Source organism: Ranitomeya imitator, chromosome 4, assembly GCF_032444005.1.
Source record: "Ranitomeya imitator isolate aRanImi1 chromosome 4, aRanImi1.pri, whole genome shotgun sequence".
Classification (NCBI taxonomy): domain Eukaryota; kingdom Metazoa; phylum Chordata; class Amphibia; order Anura; family Dendrobatidae; genus Ranitomeya; species Ranitomeya imitator.
Genome location: NC_091285.1, coordinates 406,703,755 through 406,727,484, shown reverse-complemented (window position 1 = coordinate 406,727,484; position 23,730 = coordinate 406,703,755). Strand labels below are relative to the sequence as shown.

The window sequence follows — 23,730 nt, the reverse complement described above, 5'->3', positions numbered from 1 at the left end:
TGAGGTTAGAGTTAGGAGTATATTGGGGTTAGGGTTGTGTTGGAGTTAGGGTTGTTAGGTTTGCGGTTAGAGCTGTGTTAGGGTTGGAGTTAGAATTCGGAGCTTTTCAAAAGTAAAAAAAAAAGATGACTTTAAGACAGCTAGTGTTGAGCGCAAGTGCTCGCTACTCAAGTTTGCATCTGGTGTTCGGATATGCACCGAGTATTGCAGATCCCCACGTTTTTTGGGGGTCTCTATCAGCCGCAAGGCAGGGAGTTGAGCATGTCACTCAAGCATCGGATGCAAACAGGAATAGCAAGCACTTGCAAGCAACACTAATGACAACATATTTAATATGACAACCTAATGTTATCAATCTCTGTGACGTACGTGTGGGTTCAAAATGCTCACTATACCCCTGGATAAAATCCTTGAGGGTTGCGGTTTCCAAAATGGTGTCACTCGTGGGGGGGTTTCCACTGTTTAGGCACATCAGGGGTTCTCCAAACGCGACATGGTACTCACCATCAATTTTAGCCAATTTTGCATTCAAAAAGTCAAACGGTGCTCCCTCCCTTCTGAGCCATGCCATACATCACCCAAACAGTGTCTTTCTCCCACATATGGGGTATCATTGTACTCAGGAGAAAATTGCACAACAAATGTTGTGGTCCATTTTCTCCTGATACCCTTGTGAAAATAAAAAAGTTTGGATCTAAAGTAAATTTTTTGTGAATAAAGTGAAATGTAAATTTTATCCTTTCACATTGCTTTAGATCTCATAAAGCATCTGAATGGTTAAACTTCTTAAATGTGGTTTTGAGTACCGTGGCAGCTGCAGTTTTTTTTGAATGGTGTCACTTTTGGGTACTTTCTGTGAATTTCCTCCACCATTCTCAATGGGGCTTGAGTGGGATGTCTGCTGAAAAATAATTTAAGAATAAGTATGTTCACACATAGATCATTGAATGTGTTTGATGTTTTCTCATTCGTTTTGCTTACTGTGAAATGCTGTGTTTCTTCAGCACAGAAAATTTGCATTAAAAAATGCAACATGTGAACATGTACTAAGGGCAGGATTTGTGAATACTGTGCAATAGATAGACAGTCCTAAAATGTATAACATTTACCACAGTGAGTGGCTCATGTTAGATGACAAATTTGGTTTATCTTACCAAAAAAGTTGAAGCACTTTGGTAATTGGGTGGATTTTAGAAACATCTTAGCAGCAACCGCTTTTCTAGATACTTTCCAAAAATGTCTAGTGAGGACAGAAAGTGTCTAATACCCTTAAATGGTTATTTCCAACCCAAATAGTGTTTTGAAAACCAAGAGCTACTGCTAATTTAAATTCTCAGCCATTCTTTTTGTTTACAGCTTGTTGCCTAGGAGACCGACCACCGCTGCTGTGTAGCTCGTAAGCACTGTGCTGAAGCTGGTCGGGATTAGGAGGCAACAGCACGCTCCAGCAATCCGGGTCAGTATCAAAACAGTGCTTATCACCCACTCCTGGTTTTGGCTTACAAATATGGAGGTAAAATACTGACCAAACACTGAATGTGTGCATGAAGCCTTAGAGTGAATGCACCTAATTATAAATAATCAGAATCTATGTGTGCTCAGGGATAAATATATTGACCTGAAACTCTGCCCAGGAACAGGTTATAATATGATTCCCAACCAAACACGATCGATATGTCATGGAATCAAGTGTCCGTATATGAATGGCAACATCTCGACAAGGCTCACCTTGCATTTTCGCAGGAAACGGGCGCCCCAAGGGTATAATTAATATTAAGACACTTTTGTATAATACAGGTTAAACTCAAATTTTTAATTATAAGGCTACGTTCCATCGATGAGTTTTTGGTGAGTTTTTGAGGTTGCAGGTTTTCTGCACCATTTCTGCACACATTAAGTTAAATAGATTACTCATGTGTGAAGGTAGTCTTAGACTTTATTAAAGAAAGGTTTTTTTTAATCTTACATGTGAATAGAAGGCAAATAAATTACAATTTTCCATGGGACACCCAAAAATGTTGCAGATTTAACACAGCATCACTTCAATGTATTATCTTAAAAATTCCTCTAGTAGCAGGGTGGGTGTGTTGGCACAGCTGGCTCCCTGGGGCGCTACTACATAAGGGAGGATTTTAACATTGTCAGATTTTAGACATAAAAGGATGAAGTTGATTTACAAACCTGATCTTTCCTGATCAAGTGTTGCACCTTTATTTGACAGCCTGTCTAGTACTAATGTATTGCATATTAGTTCCCTTCTTTTTTTTTTGTAAGATGAGAGTTTTTGGATGCTGTCATCAAGAATGAACAGACTTATCGTAACATTTTTAGAAGCTGTCAGCCTTTGTAAAACAGAAATTGCCCAGGAATGTCAGTTTGGATGAGACATTAATGTAGAAACTTGTTAAAAACACTTTATGTTACAATTTTCTCAGATGGCCTAAATGATCATCAACAATTATAAATGAAAAGTCGTAGAGGAAAAACGAAATATGCACATTCTATTGTACAGTGTCAACAGCAAAAATAAGACGACAACGGGAAGACCAACAAAACTGATACGCACAGCTGGTACATATGTAACAAACATCAAAGGAACAGTCAGTGTACTAGATGGAACATACAGTATGTTTTGGGCTATGGTGCGCTTCACCATTTGGTTAGGTCGAACATTATATCAAGTTAATGAGCATATTAATTAGGCTATCAGTGTAGAGGAGATAGTTTTTTTTAGTGTCTGTAGAAAAGCCACGGAGACACCATCACGTGTTTCTCAACACAAGCAATAAATAGCCAGGTCTTTCACCGGGAAGGAACAACCACGGGAAGGGCAGCATCCAAAAAGGAAAACCACCTATGCCAAAACATGGTATCCATCCACAGACAGCTGTTTCGGGGTATTTGCCCCCTATCAGTGTGCAGTAGGAAACTGGCTATTAGGAGCAGTGCCTGGTAAAAGGACTATAAACATAAGGATGAATGACCTCGGGGATAAGGGATGGGGCAGTGTTCTGGATCACTGCGTTGAGAAACACGTGATGGTGTCTCCACGGTGTGGGATGTTTTGATCTCCCTGAGGTCATTCATCCTTTTGTTTATAGCTTTTTTAGTGTGGCATGAACTTTCATTTGGCACTTGCTATAACTAAAGACCTCCATACCTAGTAGATTAAAGTTGGCTGAGTCTACTAATAGTTATTTTTTCGGTTGATGGGTCAAATGGGTATGAGGGGAGCTGGCCAACTGATGGTTGGGAGAGAAGTCTATCATCCATGGCCAATTTCGAACTGCCGATTGTATTGTTGTGTTGTCCCTGAGATAAGACACCGATCAACATGTCAATCAGCAGCCTTCTCATAGAGATCACAGAAGTGCTCAGCAGAGTAAGCACTCCTGTGTAAAAGAGAGTAGGCCGAGATAGATGTAAGATGAATGCTTGGCCGAAGCTTTGTTCGGCCTACATCCATCTAATGTGTATGGCCAGCCTAAGATTTTAAAATGTAGGTTTACTTTTAATGAGCAAGAACTTACATTTTAGGTAATTGTATGCACAGGAACATTTCTTAATGGGGAAATCAAGTTTATAAAAATTCAGACCTCCAAAACTAAATTCACAAGGGGTCATCCATAAGCTGTGATAAAAAGAATGTTATCATTACTTGGTTATCACACTGTTTTCCTGTGGAGAGAAGGGTCATGCAACAATAGCAAAAACTTGGACAAGATCAGGAAATGTTCAACTGTTGCAAGTGAGAAAGCGCTTAGGAGACTCCATTTAGGTTAGTCATTTTAGTTCAATGCGTACCCTCACTTGCAGGTAATCCAGGTTCGTATAGTACACCACCCTAAAAACGGCTAGTAAGTGTCAAATGACCACCAAGTTTCTATGTACAAGCAAGTGTATAAAAGTTTAGCAGCCATTAACACACATTTAGCTTTAGGCTTTGTGCACATGGAATAGTAATTTAGGGATTCATTCCTAATCTCCAATTTTACATAGATTCTGTGGGGGGAAAAAAAGATAACCTGTCATCATAGTTATGTATACTAAACTAAAAGTTATACTGATTTAATTTTATACTGAACTAATCTGCAGTCTGGCTATTTTAGAATCATAAGTAGAAGTCGGGCCACGATGCATGGAGACCAAAACATTTACTTATGATTTTAGTATGCATAGCCAGAAAAACAGGTTCTCTTTAAAGGGAATATGTCAGCAAGTTTTTAATATGTAACATAAAGACAGCAGGAAATAGGAGCTAAAACACAAAAATTAAAATATCACTTGTCAAAGTGCATATTTCTGTTTACTAACTGTTAATGATTTATCAAAGAGATTAAATTGCTGGGTCTAATCTGGCAATGCCCCCTCCTGTGATAAGCAGCTCACTGTTTATGGACATTGTATATACAGAGCCTGGTGTGGGCGGGATTAGCTTCCTCAGCTCTGCTTCATTATAAACCTAAAAGCTCTGATTGTTCACAACTGCTGCATCCAGTAATCTAAGTGATACATCATAGCATTCAGTAGCTCTTTCTCTACATTATGCTACTCTCAGATGGGGTAGCAAAAAACTTAAGAGATTCCCTTTCTATAATGTATTTATTTATTTTGTAATATGAAAGCCTACAAAGGGATTGGTGCAACTGTATGGCATCAGTCATAGGGGTCTGTATAACAAATATGTAATGATATTATCATGACTTTTTATTAAGTGGAAGATATTTTAGCCTTCAAATGGCAGATGACTAAATGACCAAGAGTGGATACTGTTTAATGGATACGCCATGAAAAGCTTACGATATAGCCAATTAATAGATACTATTATAATTTACAAGATATAGATGCTATGCTTCTGTAAAAACCCCAGGCCCCTCATATTCTATTATAGAAAATTCTGGCATTGGTCATTAAAAAAGTACTATCCACTTCCATGGCACTAAGAAGTTACAGCAATTCATACTCATATAACAATGTAATCACATTAGATCACCAGAGATGAACTTATTCTTTCAGGCTACATTTCCCAGCTGTTAATTATTAATTGATACTAATAAGATGTGGCTGATATTTGCACAGGCATATTCTCATTGCTAAATTGTGTGTGCTCAGAGCCTGTAGCCTACTGCCAGCCCTACCCAATGCCAGCACATAACACTCCCCTGGCGCAGCCCTACAGACATCTGTAACGGAGCGCTCTGTAAAACATATGTTTGATCATGACGTGCCTCCAGAGCCAAGTGCTTCTGGGTCATCAACAGTAAGAAAGCACTACAGAACTAGAAAACATTACTGCAAGGAAAAACATCGGCAATGTAGGTGGATAAAGAAACTGCAACGGTATAATATCCAGGTGACATTATCCTCCAATGACTGGAATGATTCAGTGTGTGCTTCATCAGTATGGACAAAAACAGGTGTTAGAGGACAACAAAACATACGAAAATGGGCACTAACCCCACATCCTAAATGTGCCTACACAAAGCTAGTATTGTATGGAGAGATGCCTAACTCCGTGTTCATATATAGTGTAAATGATGCGTTTTTACTTTTTATCAACATATTTTCTGCAAGATTCCAAAGCAAAATAAGCAATAATAATTTTCTCCGATTCCTGTTTTTTTTTCTTCGGTTTCCCCCTTGTTTGATGTAGATTTTTAAGTAGCGGTTTAAAATAAATGTTTGGTTCGTGTGTCACTTTTTAAAAAATAAGTAAATAGAAAAGCTTCTCCTATTCATTGCAATGTTAAAGAGTAGTGATGAGCGAGAGTACTCGTTGTCCGGGGATTTCCTGAGCACGCTCGTGTGACCTCTTAGTATTTATGACTGCTCGGAGATTTAGTTTTCATCTCGGCAACTGAATGATTTCCAGCTACTAGCCAGCTTGATTACATGTGGGGGTTCCCTAGCAACCAGGCAATTCCCACATGTACTTAGCCTGGCTAGTAGCTGGAAATCATTCAGCTGAGGCGATGAAAAGTAAATCTCCAAGCAGTCATAAATACTCGGAGGTCACCCGAGCGTGCTCAGGAAAACCCGAGCAAGGAGTACACTCGCTCATCACTATTAAAGAGAACATGTCACATGAAACAACGCTATTAACCTGCAGAGATGGGACTAATAGCAATATTATCCTGCCCAGCGATCCCCGCTGCCAGGAGGATATTCACTCCTTCCCCCCAAAACAGGGTTCAGATTTCAGTCACATAAGCGGTGCTGGTGCAGATTCAGTAACCGCACCCCCAGCCCCGACTGACAGCAGGATCAGCATTGGAGTTGGCTGTCAGTCACTGCCAAGGGAACAGTTACAGTATTCACTCACTATACACAGAGCAGTGACTGAACACTGAACCCTGCCGGAGGGGATAAAGTTCATCTTCTAATGGCAGCGGCACTCCCTGTGTGGTCACCAGGCAGGTTCAGAACGCTATTGACCTGCAGATTATCCTCATACCTGCAGGTTAATAGCGATTTTTCATGTGACAGGTTCCTTACAATCACAGAAAACACAGACTGTGCACCGATGTCCAATATAGACAGGTTTCCATGATTTTTTTGCAGACACACAGTCTACAAAAAACATGGATATGAGAACAGTTCCATAGATAACAATGGGTAGAAAATCATGCATAACACATGTGAGTGAGAAATGAATGTCTGAATGAGGATGAGGAGTAAGTGAGCCTGGAAAAAAAAGACATAATACTTTCAATGATGCAGATGCTGTGTGAAAGAACGTATCAAAATCTTTTTTTTTTCCAGTAGAAGCCATATAAAAATAATACAGGAATAAAGGGCATCTGTCAGCAGGTTTTTGCAATTTAAGACAGCAGCATAATGAAGGGGCTGAAAGCCTGATTCCAGGGATGTGTCACTAATTAGGTTGTGTGCTGTAGTTTCAATACAATCAGTGTTTTAACTGCAGGAGATTATCACTAGAGGACAAGGTGTCCTGTGCAGGCCAGTCAGGCTAATCTGTGTAACCCCGCCCCCACCACTGATTGGCAACTTGCTGACAATGCAACGTGTACATAGGAAGCTGCCAATCAGTGGTGTGGGTGGGGTTATACACAGCTCGCCATTCTGAGCATTGCTACATCTATGGTAGTCCAGTAAGTGACACATTGCTAGAATCAAGATCTCCACCCCTAAGGGTATGTTCACACGTTCCTGATTTCCATCCTTTTTTTTTCAGGACTGAAACCGCAGCTCTTGGCAGAAAACGCAGGTCCTTTTTTTGGTCCTTTTTTTGTGCTTTTTTGGTGCGTTTTTTGATGCGTTTTTTGATCCTTTTTTTAATGCAGTTTTCTATGCAGAGTCTGTGTGTTTTCTAGGAAGTTTTTTAGGGTTAAAATGGCTGAAAAAACCCTAACCCTACCCCTACCCCTAACCCTACCCCTATTCTAACCTTAGTGGGAAAAAAAAAAAATTCTTAATTTTTTTATTGTCCCTACCTATGGGGGTGACAAAGGAGGGGGGGTGTCATTTACTATTTTTTTATTTTGATCACTGAGATATAACCTATCTCAGTGATCAAAATGCACTTTGGAACGAATCTGCCGGCCGGCAGATTCGGCGGGCGCACTGCGCATGCGCCCGCCATTTTGCAAGATGGCGGCGCCCAGGGAGAAGACGGCCGGACGGACATCGGGAGGCCGGGTAAGTATAAGGGGGGGAGATTAGGGCACGGGGGAGGCATCGGAGCACGGGGGGGGCATCGGAGCACGGGGGGGCATCGGAGCACGGAGGGGGGGCATCGGAGCATGGGGGGGTGGGATCGGGGCAGCCACACTCCACCCACACACTTCCGCCCGCTTCCCCGCACTTCCTGCTGCAGCGGTTCGGCACCACAAACCGCAATAAAACCCGCAGATATATTTTTGATCTGCGGGTTTTACTGCGGGTTTGACCTCACAATGGAGGTCTATGGGTGCAGAACCGCTGCGGCACCGAAAAAAGAAGTGACATGCTACTTCTTTTTTCCCGCAGCTATTCAGCGCGGCTTTTTTTTTGAAATTCAGGATCATGTGCACAGCGGTTCCTGTTTTCCATAGGGTACATTGTACTGTACCCTGCATGGAAAACAGCTGCGGAACCACAGCGGCAAAAACGCTGCGGTTCCGCAGTAAAAAACGCACTGTGTGAACATGGCCTAAATCATGCTGCTCTCGGATTACATAGCAAACATCCTTAGCAAATTCCCTTTAATACACATTATTTGTAATACCACCTATAAACTTTGTGTAGTAGGTTGTATAGTAATCAGAAATGTGCAGCAGGTTGAGTAGTAATGTGTAATAGAACATTTCCCAACACTTGTCTGATAATTGTAATGCAAATACAAGGAATCCTTATAATGTTAAACCATTTTACAAACATACAGTATGGTGCTTTTGTATGTGTCCTGAATACATGAAGCTATATATCCAATGAGGGATGGAGGCTGTATAGACATGTGCAGACCTTAGGCTAGGTGCACACTTGCGTTGTGCAGTCCGTTCAACAAATCCGTTGAACGAACTGCACTAACGCAAGTGCCGACTTTGGCACTGCGCTCCATCTGCGCTAGCAGTGTGCTAGCAGTGATGGACCTGGAAACGCTGCAGCCTGCGTCTTGGGTCCGTCACTCAATGACGGCACATCGCTAGCGCACGCCCATTGTGGGCGTGCGCTAGCGATGCGTTCGCCATTGCAAGTAATGGTGGCGTTAATGGACTACGTTACACCGTGTTATGCCGCGGTGTAACGTAGTCCGTTAAACGGGTTCACACAACGCAGTGTGAACCCAGCCTTACTCAGATGTCAGTGAGTTTTCTTGTATGTAAAAAAGGACTGATTTTCATCAATGATTAGACAATGATTCAGGTTTTACCATCACTGTTTCATCAGTGATTGCCTCATATGCCAAAAGAAAGAAAAATTCCAAAGCTTCTACAACCTATTATAACGTGAAAGCACCACTCCATCGCTTTATTATTATTATTTCTGAGCGGGAGTGGTGCCATTAATCTAAGTTCGCTGACCCTACTATTACACTTACCATTTCCTATCTTCAAAGTAAGCAACATGCCTAGTGCAGGGAACATACACTAGTTGCACCTCTCCAGCAGTATAATAGTAAAAAAAAAAAAACATTAGAGTGGTGCTTTAAAAAGAGCCATCAGAGGTGTTTAATAAAAAAGACTGGACCTGACTCGCTGAATTTTTCATTTTTTTTTTTTTTTTACATAACGTAGTATGAGTTTATATAAAGGCTATCAGATAGTTTCCCTTAGACCACGCTCAAGGAGGACCAAAGGCAAACGCCACACTGAGCATATTAAATCTTACAGGAGTGCATCAAAATCCTAATCTACAGCCTACAGTAACAGTAATAAGTGATGAGCGAACGTGTAAGGTGTTACCCGCGCATGCTCGTGTGCTAACAAAGTAACTTCGACATGTATGAATTATATGCTTGAGTCCCCGCAGCTGCATGTCTCGTCGGTGTTTGACAGCCGCAACACATGCAGGCATTTCCTGTTAGGCAATCCCTGCCTGTGACTGTTGGACAGGGGCGAAACATGCAGCCGCGGGGACACGAACATATTTTCTGAGCACACCGAAGTCACTCAGTCAGCACACGAGCATGCGCGGGTAAAACCTTACCTGAGCACGTTGGCTCATCACGAATAGTAATGACATCAGAAGCCATGTCATGTTTGTCAACGTGCCAATACATATATACGATCCATTTGTTTTATTAGAAAGCTGGAAAAATATTACTAAAACTTTGTTTCCATTTTTAAAAACCTTCCTGTTATACAAGACACAGAAACTACTAATTCCAGTTCTGGACACTTGAACCTCTCTGACGGGTTACTTCATTAAATTACACCCCCATAGAAGCTACACTTTTAACAGATTGCTTCTGTTTTGTGTAATACGGCTAAACTGATCATTTTAGAAGTGAATCAAAGTTTGCCCGAAAAAAAAATCATCAAGAACTTTGGTGAAACTTTGAAATGACTGACCTACTGTCAGCCGCGCTCCACTACTCACCACGAGTTGTTGGATGCCACATTGTTCAACATCAGAAGAAATTAAATTTAATTTCACCTCTCCAGATCGACCTCTGACCGGGCTCCAACTCCATCAGATCAAAATAGAAGCTTAATCATTTCTCTATCTCTTTTGGTCTCTCTATCCCTCTCTGCGTTGACCCCGTAAGCACCAGCAGCATGCTTCAGCTAAAGTGTCCACTGAAAATGTGTTGTTCAGAAATTCACACACAGTACAGAACATGCTGTGATAAATGGGTCACCAGCATGGCAGTTGCAAATGTACAGCTGATATATCACATTAACACTTCATTATTACTAATGAAAAAGTCATCTTATTCCCAATAACCAGCAGACTGAAATCCGTATCTTCTTACAGTGGACCGCTCACCGCATTTCAAAATACAAACTGCGTATGTGAATAGCTCTCTTAGAATTGATGAGGCTGATGCGCTTACCGTGAAAATCCCCTGTGACTATATAATCCTGAACTTAATTTGACCATTTTAATATTTATTAGATCAGGTGGAGCTGTAAAATATTAAAAATGCATTATACAGCTATCCTGATATTATAAAACAGCCTCATCAGGTCTATCAGATCTATTGTAGGCTCAACACTCTTAAGACGTCTATATGGCATGCAGGTGACAGGAAGCTAAATCAAATCATACTCTGATATCTGAGACCAGATGTCTTATTCTAAAGAAATTCATGTTTTTCTTAAATGAACAATTAACATCTAATGGCTGGACTTTGATCTCCCCAACAAAATTATTTTATAGTAAAGTGGTTGTTATCAGTGTGAGACACGTAATGACTGACAGTTATAATCCTACTCAGCAGAACTGATCTTTGTCTAATTACAAACACATCTGCAGCTGCAGTAATCCTATCATAGTGCTCACAGCTCCACAGCAGAGCTGTGCTGGATATCAAATAACTAGTGATGAGCGAATATACTCGTTACTCGAGATTTCCCGAGCACGCTCGGGTGACCTCCGAGTATTTTTTAGTGCTCGGAGATTTAGTTTTTAGCGCCGCAGCTGAATGATTTACATCTGTTAGCCAGCATAAGTATATGTGGGGGTTGCCTGGTTGCTAGGGAATCCCCACATGTAATCAAGCTGATGTAAATCATTCAGCTGCGGTGATGAAAACTAAATCTCCGAGCACTAAAACATACTCGGAGGACCCCTGAGCGGGCTCGGGAAATCTCGAATAATGAGTATATTCACTCATCACTACAAATAATACTTCTGCAGCTGTCACCTCACAGGCCCACCAAGTGAAGAAATGTCATGTACCATGATGCCAAGTGTAGTAACTTGCCAGGTCATGCCAACATGGGCTACCAACTTCTTACAGTATCACTAGCATGTAAATTGACCTCCTTTCACTTTTTCTAATGAACTGTAATAGATGTAAAGTCTCTTTTTTTCTTTCCTGAGCAACAAAATTCACAACAAGGCAAAGAATCACAGTGACTTACTTGAGCAAAGGGTGAAATATGATGGTAATGTTTCTGGCTCCTGGTTTGCAGACAAATCTTGATCCTCCACCAATTAAATTGTCGTGGCCTCCTAAGTAATAAGTAATAAACAATAAATCACAAGAAAAATTAAAATTAGGCCGAATACTATGCTTTATTCCAAAATAATATCTAAGCCTACTGTTTACACATAAAGGCATTTGGGGTCCATCTTTCTTAAAAGGGAAAACTCCTTTAATAGTGGAATGTAAATGTAACTGATCATCTTTCAGAATATCTACAATTTTGGAGTGCCTCCTATCATCCCACAACTGCAAATGCCAGAAAAGAGAAGAAATATGCCGCTGATATTCAACACGCCCGCATCCTTTGTTCTCAGGGCAGATATTATTATTATTATTTATGGATATAGCGCCATTTATTCCATGGCGCTTTAGATGTGAGGAGGGGTATACATAATATAAACAGGTACAATAATCTTAAACAATACAAGTCATAACTGGTAGAGGAGGAGAGAGGACCCTGCCCGCGAGGGCTCACAATCTACAAGATATGCAACCAATAGAGTTGTCGGATAGAGTTGAGCAAAAACATTCGCAGGACCCTGGTCCAGTGGCCAGGTCAGTAGTTTGGGGATCCTGGATCAGAGCCTACAACCCTCCTCCTACCAAGCATCCCCTTCTTCTGAGTAGTTGTTCTGGTATGTTAGGAGAAGATTCACAGGTAGCAGGATGTTCACAGTGCTTTGGATCAGCAGCCACGGACTACCAGTGAGACTGCTGAATCAGAGTGCTGCAAATGATTTTGCTAAATTCTAATGTCTGGTAACAGATTAGGTTGGCCATACACAGTGGATAATATTTGGTTGATGGACCATAAGATTTATTATTTCCTCACTAAAAAAGAATTTGAAGAAGTCAATTTCAGTGAGGCCAGTGGTGTCAAACTGGATTCCTGAGCTGCTGCTGAAATCGGGAAATGACGGGCTGAAAATTTTCAGGGGGTGCAATCCATACAGGATCAATTGCTGCAGGAGTTGCCTGGGTCCTAGGGCGCCTTGTTGGGGGTCCATCCTCACCAGATGAGGATGATGAGAAGGAGGAATAGAGGAATGTGGGTTCTTCCTCACTGGCTGTATCCGTGTCGGACACAAGGATGGCGTAAGCCTCCTCTGGTGAAAAGCGCCTTGTTGACGAATGGGCCATTTTACATTTTTTTCCCAAACCCCGTTGATGTGTATGTAAGTGGTGCTTTTACACGTGTAATGTGTGAGGCTTGTGTATAGGGTACACTTATAACAAAACAGAGAAAAAAGAAGTAGAGAGGTAAAATGTATAAGAAAAAATTTAAAGAAAAATCAGATTAAAAAAAAAAGTTTGTAAAAAAAAAAAACAGACGTTCACTACACTAATGCCCTCCCTATAAATTTATCTGACGAAAATTCTTTTTTACAAAAGAAAAACGGACGTCACCAACAATGTGACGTACGCTCCCCTAATGCACTTGCTAAAAAGTTAATCGACGCAACTAATTCTTTTTTTTTTTTTTTACAAAAGAAAAACGGACATCACCAACAATGTGAAGTACGCTCCCCTATGCAAAAAGCTACCTCCCTACCGCACAAAAAAGTGTGCAAAAAAATCAATTGGAGGGAGGAGAGGGAGGGGGGTACTGGAACAGGGATTGGGGATGGGAAAGTGGGGGGGAGGTGCTGCCGCTGCTGTGATCACAGGCCTCACAAAGCAGGCAGATGGCAGCAGAGAGCACAGAGCACAGAGCAAGAAGCACGAAGCTGGAGCAGGAGATCAGCACAGGAGGGCAGGAGATCGTCGGGTTGAACACACTGGCCACCAATGGATTCCTTCACTCAGGTCAGACAGAGGGGCTTGGACAACCGCTCTGCACGCCAAATCAGAGAGAAAGATGGCGTGCAGGGCGGTGATCGGTAAACTAACTCCGGTGGCTCTGATTGGCTAGAAGCCATTGTTCAGCCATTCAGCACCATAGGGGTTAATCAGGTGAGGTGACAATCACCCCACCTACTGTGACAGCTGTGATTGGTGCGACGTCACACGGCACCAATCACAGCCTATCACACACTTTTTTTTAAACAACTTTATTGTCAGCTTTGCTGTGATTGGCTGGTGAAAGTTCACCAGCCAATCACAGCGATCGCGGAAGCAGGGGGCGGATCAGCCCCTCGTGGTGACGTGCCAGAATGGCCTGCTGTTTGAAATTGCAGTCATCCTCACCCGGTCACCGCGCGATGCCACGCGGTAACCGGAAATAGCAGTGCCGTACTAGTACTGCGGTTTGCGGGAACGCAGTTCCCGCAGCGCAGTACTAGTACGGCGCATGTCAGGAAGGGGTTAATATGAATAGCCCATGAACTTAGGACACAAAATATAAAAATAATAATAATAATAACAACAAAAAGAACAAAACAATCCCTTGAAGAATAAAAAGACTATTCGTTTATTGTACAAAGTTTGAGGCCAATTAAAAATACATATGAATACACAAATTATTAAGAATCATATTAATATTATACCATTGTCACTGAACCAGAACAAAAATATGTCTTTCACTCTCATTAGATTAATCCCGGATGTACAACCTCTGGGACTCCAATGTAAAATCTCCAGTAGGCCTTTACACTGAATAACTGACAGTCCTTCAAAAAACAATTTGTGATTTGGTCAGCAAAATATAGTCATCGAGAAACTTTTAAAAGAATCATCATGACTCGTCCTAGAATATCTGTATGACAGCTGCTTGGGAAATTGAGTTCTACAATCTAGTTTAATTAGCGAATAAATGTTTAATCTGGGATATAATCTACCGGTTGACTACGCAAAGAAATCCCAAAAGACAGATAAAGTAGACACATTTCACCATTCCAGACATCCCTTCCACATGGTAAATTAAACACACATAGGTGGATTTTAAGTGACTTAAAAATGAATGTTAGATATTTAACTGCTATAAAAGGTGTCATGTCCTGAAAATGAAGTTGTGCTTAGGGGAAAGAAAAAAAATAGAAATAGTCCAGTAAATCACCACTACAGGTATTAAAATACGAATTTTCCTCCCGTTTACCAAGGCATTAACTTTCTTTAAAACTGAAATAAAAGATAAGCTTTAGGTTAAGGTCCCAAGATGCGCTTTTGATGAGTTTTTGACGCTGTGTATTTTCACTGCAAAAAACAATACAGCGTTAGGCCATGTTTACACACTGCGCTTTTGCAAATGTTAAGCTGCGTTTTTCAGTACCAGCAAAAGCTATATCACACACATTTGTTTCAATGACTGAATTGAAAAACTGTTGAGTTTTTGAAAACTGCAGCATGTCACTTCTTTCAGCGTTTTACGTAGCACCAATAGCAAGCAACGAATCAGTGCAAAAACGCAGAAAAAAAACACGCTATTATCAGGATTTGCTGCGGTTTTTTGCAGGGCACTAAAATTTGTTGGCATGTACAATAGACAAATGTACCTGATAAAAAAGCAGTAAAACTAAGCAAAAAGTGCAGCAAAACCTTTTTGTAAGGGGCTTCTTTACTGCCAATAGAACAGTTTTTTCCTGCAGAAAAAATAACACAGCAAAAAAGCAAAATGTAAACATAGCCTTAGGCTATAAAACCATATAACAACCTATTCGGCTCCTCCGGTTCTATAATATGGTGCTTGCAGGTTGGACTGCATTTTCATGGTGACAGGGTCCCTTTAAAGTGGGGAAAAGGTGGCAGATTTAAAATTGTGTATTTATTTACTTTTAAAAATGTAGTTTAAAAAATTATTTTTAGTCATTTCAGGGGATTTGAACTGCTGATCCTTTGATTGATTTTTCTACATATTTCAGTAATAGAGAACTGCAGTATAAAGGTAAAATGGCCAGCTTCAATCAGACTAATGGGCTATGCACCCCATGCTAATCAAGAGGACTGAACCATTGGCCACACCAAGGGAGCACTGTAGAGCCCTGATACTCCTCTCCCCACAATGCACCTTCCAGGTCATCCCCCCAGTTCCATCACTCTCATTCCCTTCTTTTGAGGACCACACCATCAGGCTCTTCCATCCCCTCTCCCTCAGAATAGCGGTCATATACCAGCCCCCAGGCTCACCCACTCACTTCCTGGACCATTTCTCTGCCTGGCTGCCGCACTTCGTGTCCTCAGAACTCTTAACCCTTATCCTGGGAGACTTCATCATCCCCATAAACAACCCCACTTCTACGTCTGTATCCCAGCTTCTATCACTAACCACTTCGCTCGGCCTCTCACAGCTCTCAACCTCTGAGACACGCAAGGATGGTAACACCCTTGACCTGGTCTTTGTCCGGCTGTGTTCAATCTCCTACCTAAATAACTCACCGCTTCCCCTCTCTGACCACAACATTCTCTTCTTCATGCTCACAAATCCTCGCTCACCCCAGCACACTCCTAACTACCATTCAGTCAGAAATCTACAAGCCATTAACCCTCATACACTTTCAGACTCCTTACACTCATCACTGTCCCCAATCTCCTCTTTTTCCTGTCCTGATCTGGCGGTACATCACTACAATGACACTCTTAGAAGCACCCTATACCAAGTAGCTCCCCTCACCCTCAGAACCTCCAAACACAGAGTAAAACAGCCCTGGCTCACATCACAAACCAGATTTCTCCAGCGATGATCTAGGAGTGCTGAACGCTTATGGAGGAAAACTCGCACACCAGAAGACTTCATACACTTCAAATTTATGTTAAAAACCTATAACTCTGCCCTTCACATTGCCAAAAAGACCTACTTCACCACTCTGATCTCCTCACTATCCAACAACCCCAAGAAACTTTTTCACACCTTTCACTCCCTCCTCAGGCCAAAAGCTCAAGCCCCTATAATAGACATTTGTGCTGATGACCTGGCCTCCCACTTTACAGAGAAAATAGACAATATCCATCAGGAAATCCGCTCCCAGACACCAAGTTCAGTGACTCCCATCCTTCCCTGCATCTCCCCTGGCTCACTCTCCGCATTTGATCCCATCACAGAAGAAGAAGTCTCCAGGCTCCTCTCTTCTTCTCATCCGACTACATGCTATACCGACCCCATTCCCTCTCATCTCCTCCAGTCTCTCTCTCCAGTCGTCACTACTCACGTAACTACAATCTTTAATCTCTCCCTCTCCTCTGGCATTTTCCCCTCCTCCTTCAAACACTATCATTACTCCGTTACTAAAGAAACCCACCCTCGACCCATCCTGCACAAACAACTACAGACCAGTCTCCAATCTCCCCTTCATCTCTAAACTCTTGGAGCACCTAGTCTACTCCCGCCTTACCCGGTACCTCTCCATTCACTCCCTCCTAGACCCTTCACAGTCCGGCTTCCGCCCCCTACACTCGACAGAAACTGCACTCATCAAAGTGACCAATGACCTTCTGACAGCAAAATGTAACGGTGACCACTCTCTGCTCATTCTTCTTGATCTTTCTGCAGCTTTCGACACTGTTGACCACCCTCTCTTACTCTCTAGGCTCCAGTCACTTGGCATTAAGGACACTGCTCTCTCCTGGTTCTCTTCCTATCTTTCTGACCGCTCCTTCAGTGTTCTGTTCTCTGGCTCCACTTCATCTCCTCTCCCCCTCACTGTCAGTGTACCCTAGGGCTCAGTCCTGGCCACCTTCTCTTCTCCCTCTACACGGCCCCAATTGGACAGATCATCAGCAGATTTGGCTTTCAGTACCATCTTTATGCCGACGATACACAACTATATACGTCATCCCCTGGCCTTATTCCTGCTGTACTACAGAACACTACTGACCGTCTGTCCGCAGTCTCTGACATCATGTCCGCTCTCTATCTGAAACTCAACCTCTCCAAAACTGAACTTCTTCTGCTCCCACCATCTACTAACCTCCCTAAACCTGACGTTTCCCTCTCTGTGGGTGGCACCATAATAACACCCCGGCAGCAGGCGCGCTGTCTTGGTGTTATGTTTGACTCCGATCTCTCCTTCACATCCCATATACAATCTCTTGCCCGCTCATGCCGCTTACACCTTAAGAACATCTCTAGAATCCGCCCTTTTCTCACAATAGAAACAACAAAAACCCTCACTGTCGCCCTGATCCACTCCCGCCTGGACTACTGCAACGCTCTATTAATTGGCCTCCCCCTCACTCGAATTTCTCCTCTCCAGTCCATCCTTAATGCAGCAGCCAGAGTTGTCTATCTAGCTAATCGTTACTCAAACGCGTCCGCTCTTCGCCAGTCATTACACTGGCTGCCCATTCATTACAGGATACAATTCAAAGTACTTGTTCTCACCCACAAAGCTCTCCACAGTGCAGCACCCCCTTACATCTCCTCCCTCATTTCTGTCTATCGGCCTAACCGACCTCTGCGCTCTGCAAATGACTTTCGACTAACCTCTGCACTAATCCGTACCTCCCACTCCCGACTACAAGACTTCTCCCGTGCTGCACCAATCCTCTGGAATGCTCTACCCCAAGAAATTAGGACCATCCACAATTTGCATAGTTTTAGGCGCTCCCTCAAAACACATTTGTTCAGAGCGGCCTATCATGTTCCCTAGTCAGTTATTTTGTTTGTGTGTAGCCCATTCACTACTTCCATCTATCCCCCACTCCCTGAAGATGGCTGGACCATCATTGTAAATACATCATTGTAAATACACACCTGTGCTTTGTATTTCCCCACCTCATTGTAGATTCTAAGCTCTCACGAGCAGGGTCGTCTTTAATGTGTTGCTTTAATTATTGTATTGTTAACATTGTTACTTATGACTGTTGTGTTTGAAGCTGTTAAACTGTAAAGCGCCGCAGAATATGTTGGCGCTATATAAATAAAGATTATTATTACCGTATTATGTAATGCATGATTTTTATTGCGGTTAAGTACGGTATATTTATTGATGTTACCCATTTCTATAATTGTATTAATGTGTTCTTATATGTTAGTAAATAAGGAATACATATATGTAAATAAGGAATATACATATATTAAAAAGAAACAACTTGGTTTATATTTGTATTTTCTTTACAGCTTCTGGTACACAAAGGTGTCATTGAGGCTCAGCCATTCTGTAAGATCAACACCGCAAAGCGCATACTTTATCTAATCCCTAGTGAAGCGAGAGGAGATAAGTTATGAGACACAATTTACAGAATTGATTGCATATGACAGACAGAAAAAAAAATGACTCCAACCCAAATATTAGTATATTGACTGCTTGTCGGCTGGAATCCATTGCCCCTAAGTAATTATTGTTGCTGAGGCTCATACAGTTAATAGCCATCTTCAAACTTTGAGCTTTTCACTCCTCATTTACATTTAAATTATCCAGTTGGAATATGCGCAAACAAAATCTGTACTTTGCTCCCAAGGTGAAGGCAATTTTCAATTTTTCTCCTTGCATCAAGGAAAATTAATATTTTGGAAACCTCTATTCTTGAAGGGTTGTGTTCTTAAAAATAAAAAAGATAGAGTGTATATATTTAAAGTGAGAGCATATTTTATTGCACCATATCCACAGTACATCATTTCAAAATGTTACGCTCAATCAAATTTTAGATGGAAACTTGCCAAATAAATGTCTAAAAAAAAAAATCTTACTAACTTTACAAATCGCCATGGTCTGCCTTGTGCATAAAAACAAAAAAAAACTTTCTAACATGATAAGGAATAGTTCACAATGACATACTATTTAACCCTTTCCGGGTACCATTTTTATGCTTTTGTTTTGCCATCGCCACCTTCAAAGAGCCACAATTGTTTAGATTTCCGTGGTCAAGTGGGACAAGTTACAGATCTATTTATTGGAGGACCTAAAAAAAAATATTTGTTGGCGTAGAACTGTTGTTACAGTTGTTGCATCATCCATGGTGTGGTAAAAACTACACATTACCTTTAGACTATGTGCAGACGTTCAGGATCTTTCACGTTTTTTCGTGTTTTTTTTTCACTATGAAAACACTAAAAAAAGCTTACATTAAGAATCCTATTTATTAGAATGCAATCCGCAATTTTTGTGCCAAAACAACGCATCGCGGAAAAAAACGCAGCATGTTCATTAATTTTGCGGAAAATCTCCGGATTTGCCACTATATAATATAGTAGTGGAAAGCTCCGGAAAAATCCACATAAAAAAAAAGAGAATAAAACGCGTGCGGATACAAAGCAGAAAAAGTCCGGTGATATAAAATATTTATATTTAGCGATTTATTTAGATTTTATTTTTCTTAAAAAGGTTATTACCATCATAATAATCCACAAAATACGTGATCATTTACTGATCATTAGGTTTCCCACCTCTGGGACCCCAACTTAACGCAAGAACTGGAGTTTAGAATTACCTGTCAAAAGAGAACGGTGGCCAAGCGTGAGCGGACTGGCAGAAGGTCTCCAGCCCTGAGCGTCACAGCCTCATAGAATACAGTATATAAAGCTGTGACACTCGGGTTGGGACAACCTGCGGCCAGTCTGTACATTGTAGCCCACGCTCTCACCCACGCTTTTACAAATCCCACAAGGTGACTTCTAACTAACTCTACATGTCCTTAACATAGTTAAACAGAGGATTCATATGTTCTTTATAAGTGCACTGAATGCCATAAAAACCCAACGGCACCTTGTAACATAGTAACATAGTAACATAGTTAGTAAGGCCGAAAAAAGACATTTGTCCATCCAGTTCAGCCTATATTCCATCATAATAAATCCCCAGATCTACGTCCTTCTACAGAACCTAATAATTGTATGATACAATATTGTTCTGCTCCAGGAAGACATCCAGGCCTCTCTTGAACCCCTCGACTGAGTTCGCCATCACCACCTCCTCAGGCAAGCAATTCCAGATTCTCACTGCCCTAACAGTAAAGAATCCTCTTCTATGTTGGTGGAAAAACCTTCTCTCCTCCAGACGCAAAGAATGCCCCCTTGTGCCCGTCACCTTCCTTGGTATAAACAGATCCTCAGCGAGATATTTGTATTGTCCCCTTATATACTTATACATGGTTATTAGATCGCCCCTCAGTCGTCTTTTTTCTAGACTAAATAATCCTAATTTCGCTAATCTATCTGGGTATTGTAGTTCTCCCATCCCCTTTATTAATTTTGTTGCCCTCCTTTGTACTCTCTCTAGTTCCATTATATCCTTCCTGAGCACCGGTGCCCAAAACTGGACACAGTACTCCATGTGCGGTCTAACTAGGGATTTGTACAGAGGCAGTATAATGCTCTCATCATGTGTATCCAGACCTCTTTTAATGCACCCCATGATCCTGTTTGCCTTGGCAGCTGCTGCCTGGCACTGGCTGCTCCAGGTAAGTTTATCATTAACTAGGATCTCCAAGTCCTTCTCCCTGTCAGATTTACCCAGTGGTTTCCCGTTCAGTGTGTAATGGTGATATTGATTCCCTCTTCCCATGTGTATAACCTTACATTTATCATTGTTAAACCTCATCTGCCACCTTTCAGCCCAAGTTTCCAACTTATCCAGATCCATCTGTAGCAGAATACTATCTTCTCTTGTATTAACTGCTTTACATAGTTTTGTATCATCTGCAAATATCGATATTTTACTGTGTAAACCTTCTACCAGATCATTAATGAATATGTTGAAGAGAACAGGTCCCAATACTGACCCCTGCGGTACCCCACTGGTCACAGCGACCCAGTTAGAGACTATACCATTTATAACCACCCTCTGCTTTCTATCACTAAGCCAGTTACTAACCCATTTACACACATTTTCCCCCAGACCAAGCATTCTCATTTTGTGTACCAACCTCTTGTGCGGCACGGTATCAAACGCTTTGGAAAAATCGAGATATACCACGTCCAATGACTCACCGTGGTCCAGTCTATAGCTTACCTCTTCATAAAAACTGATTAGATTGGTTTGACAGGAGCGATTTCTCATAAACCCATGCTGATATGGAGTTAAACAGTTATTCTCATTGAGATAATCCAGAATAACATCCCTCAGAAACCCTTCAAATATTTTACCAACAATAGAGGTTAGACTTACTGGCCTATAATTTCCAGGTTCACTTTTAGAGCCCTTTTTGAATATTGGCACCACATTTGCTATGCGCCAGTCCTGCGGAACAGACCCTGTCGCTTGTGATTTTGTCGTATAGAGCTAGAAGCAATGTTTATCACCCCCTCCAAGTTGTTTAGATGCTATGGTTACTATTGACCAGACCATTAAAATAAATTTGTCAGTAGGATCAACCCTCTTAAAAGGGAATCTGCCGGAAAATTTTTGCTATGTAATCTGAAGACACCATCCTGTAGGGGTTAAAACACTGATTTCAGAGATGCCTCTCTTATCAAGCTCCCTCTGCAATGAGTGTTTCAGACCAGGACCTTATCATTGCTGGACACAGCAGTGTGTGACTCCTGTTCCGACTCCGCCACCTTCTGTGAAAGCAGTTCGCTGCATACAACCACAGAGCCTGGTGTGGGTGGGGTTAGCTTTCTCAGCTCTGCTTCATTCTGCATCTAAAAGCTCTGATTGGATCAGTATGGCTGCAGCCAGTAAACAAACTAATACATCACTGAATTAAGTATCTCTTTGACAGATTCCCCTGTAAGCTGTCTTCATGGACATGTAGGTCATAGAAAGATTAATTAAATGATTCCATGATATCTCATGCCAAAGAAATCCATGTTTTTCTTATATGTAAATGAGCTGTTCAGATCTATGGGCTGGACACTGATCTGCATGAGAATCAGCCTTCGGGGCTTCTTTGAAATGCAAGGGTCATCAACTGTGTGATATGTAATGACACTATGATCTTATAATCACACTCAGCTCTGTAGTGAAAACAGAACTACTTTCACACATCAGGTTTTTTCACTCCGAAACATTACGGCTATTTTTGAAAAACCGGAACTGTCGAAAATAAAAACCAGAACCGGTTTTCCCCCCATTGACTTGTATTAGCGCCGGATTGCACCACATGGCCCAGCGTTCCTTCCGATTTTTTTCTGGATCCGTCGAAAATTTTGATTCCGGCGTCTGGGAAAAACGTCTACAGTAACGTTTTTGTCTGCGGCGAAAAAGCCGGAAGGGCCGGATCCGGCTCTTCGCTACAATGCATGTCTATGGATGCCGGACTGCGCCTGATCTGGCGGCCTGATCCGGTTTTTTAATCTGAGCATGCTCAGAACCTATTGGCCTGCCCCCAGGACACATATATAAAACAATGCCATTGAGGCTCAGCCAGAGAGCAGAGCGCCTAGCCTGCCAGCAGAAAGCCAACACCCTGCCAGCAAAGAGTCTGCCTGCCAGCCAGAGAGCAGAGAGCCGATTCAGCCAGCCACAGAGCCGAGACTGCCAGCCAGCCATCAGCCATGTCTTCTTCTAGGAGACCTCTCACGCGTCGGCAGCGCACTGAGGTAAATATATTTCTTGTTTTTATTGATTTTTTTTTGCCCTCTCTCTCCCTCTCTGTGTGTGTGTGTGTATATATATATATATATATATATATATATATATTAATGTAATTATCAATCTTTCATTTTTGTAGGAAAGAGGTGCTTCCAGAAGAAGACCGAGGGGGTAGAGAAAGACCTGGAGTGGGATGGCAATTGGTATGTTGCTTGCAAGCATCGCGGAACCACAACCTCACACAACACATAAAAGCAAAAGATCTTTACAGAAAGAACACTGCACACATCACATACAAACAGATCATTATAGACATCACACAACAAATACAAAATGATAATTACAGATATCACAATGCACACAACACATAAAAAGGCTACCTACAAGCACATAATTTTTATTTTATTTTTCATCTAGTTGTTCGGATTCTAGTGCTCGATCCAGAGGTCCTCCGTGTGGCTCCCAGGGTCGTCGGCGTTAGAGCGCGGGCGGCCGTCACCAAGTTTTGTTTTTTTTTATGTTGTTTTGAATCTAATTTTTTTTTTTTTGTCCTTTTTTGACATGCTTCACAGCGTGCTCCTGATTCGCACAGTGGGGAGGTCGGCCTCAATATTGACCTCCTCATCGATCTGATCAGACAGGGAGCCGCTGTGGAACATGGGTGACCGCCGCCATGCTGATGTCATAGTGACCCGTCGACTCTGGGAGCAAGTCTGCCAACAGCTCATAGACAACTGGGAGGACCTCGATGTTCGGGCACAGAATCAAGCACGTAAGTATACACAGTTC

At 41.9% G+C, this 23,730-nt stretch overlaps 1 protein-coding gene across 1 annotated transcript in view; it reads right to left on the bottom strand.

Moving 5' to 3' along the window:
* The window catches only part of EXOC4 (exocyst complex component 4), a 684,877-nt gene that overhangs the window by 393,602 nt on the left and 267,545 nt on the right, over nucleotides 1–23,730 (bottom strand). The window contains exon 10 of the mRNA XM_069765360.1: nucleotides 11,532–11,622. Within this exon, the coding sequence (XP_069621461.1) occupies nucleotides 11,532–11,622 (91 nt within the window). The remainder of the gene's footprint in view (nucleotides 1–11,531; nucleotides 11,623–23,730) is intronic.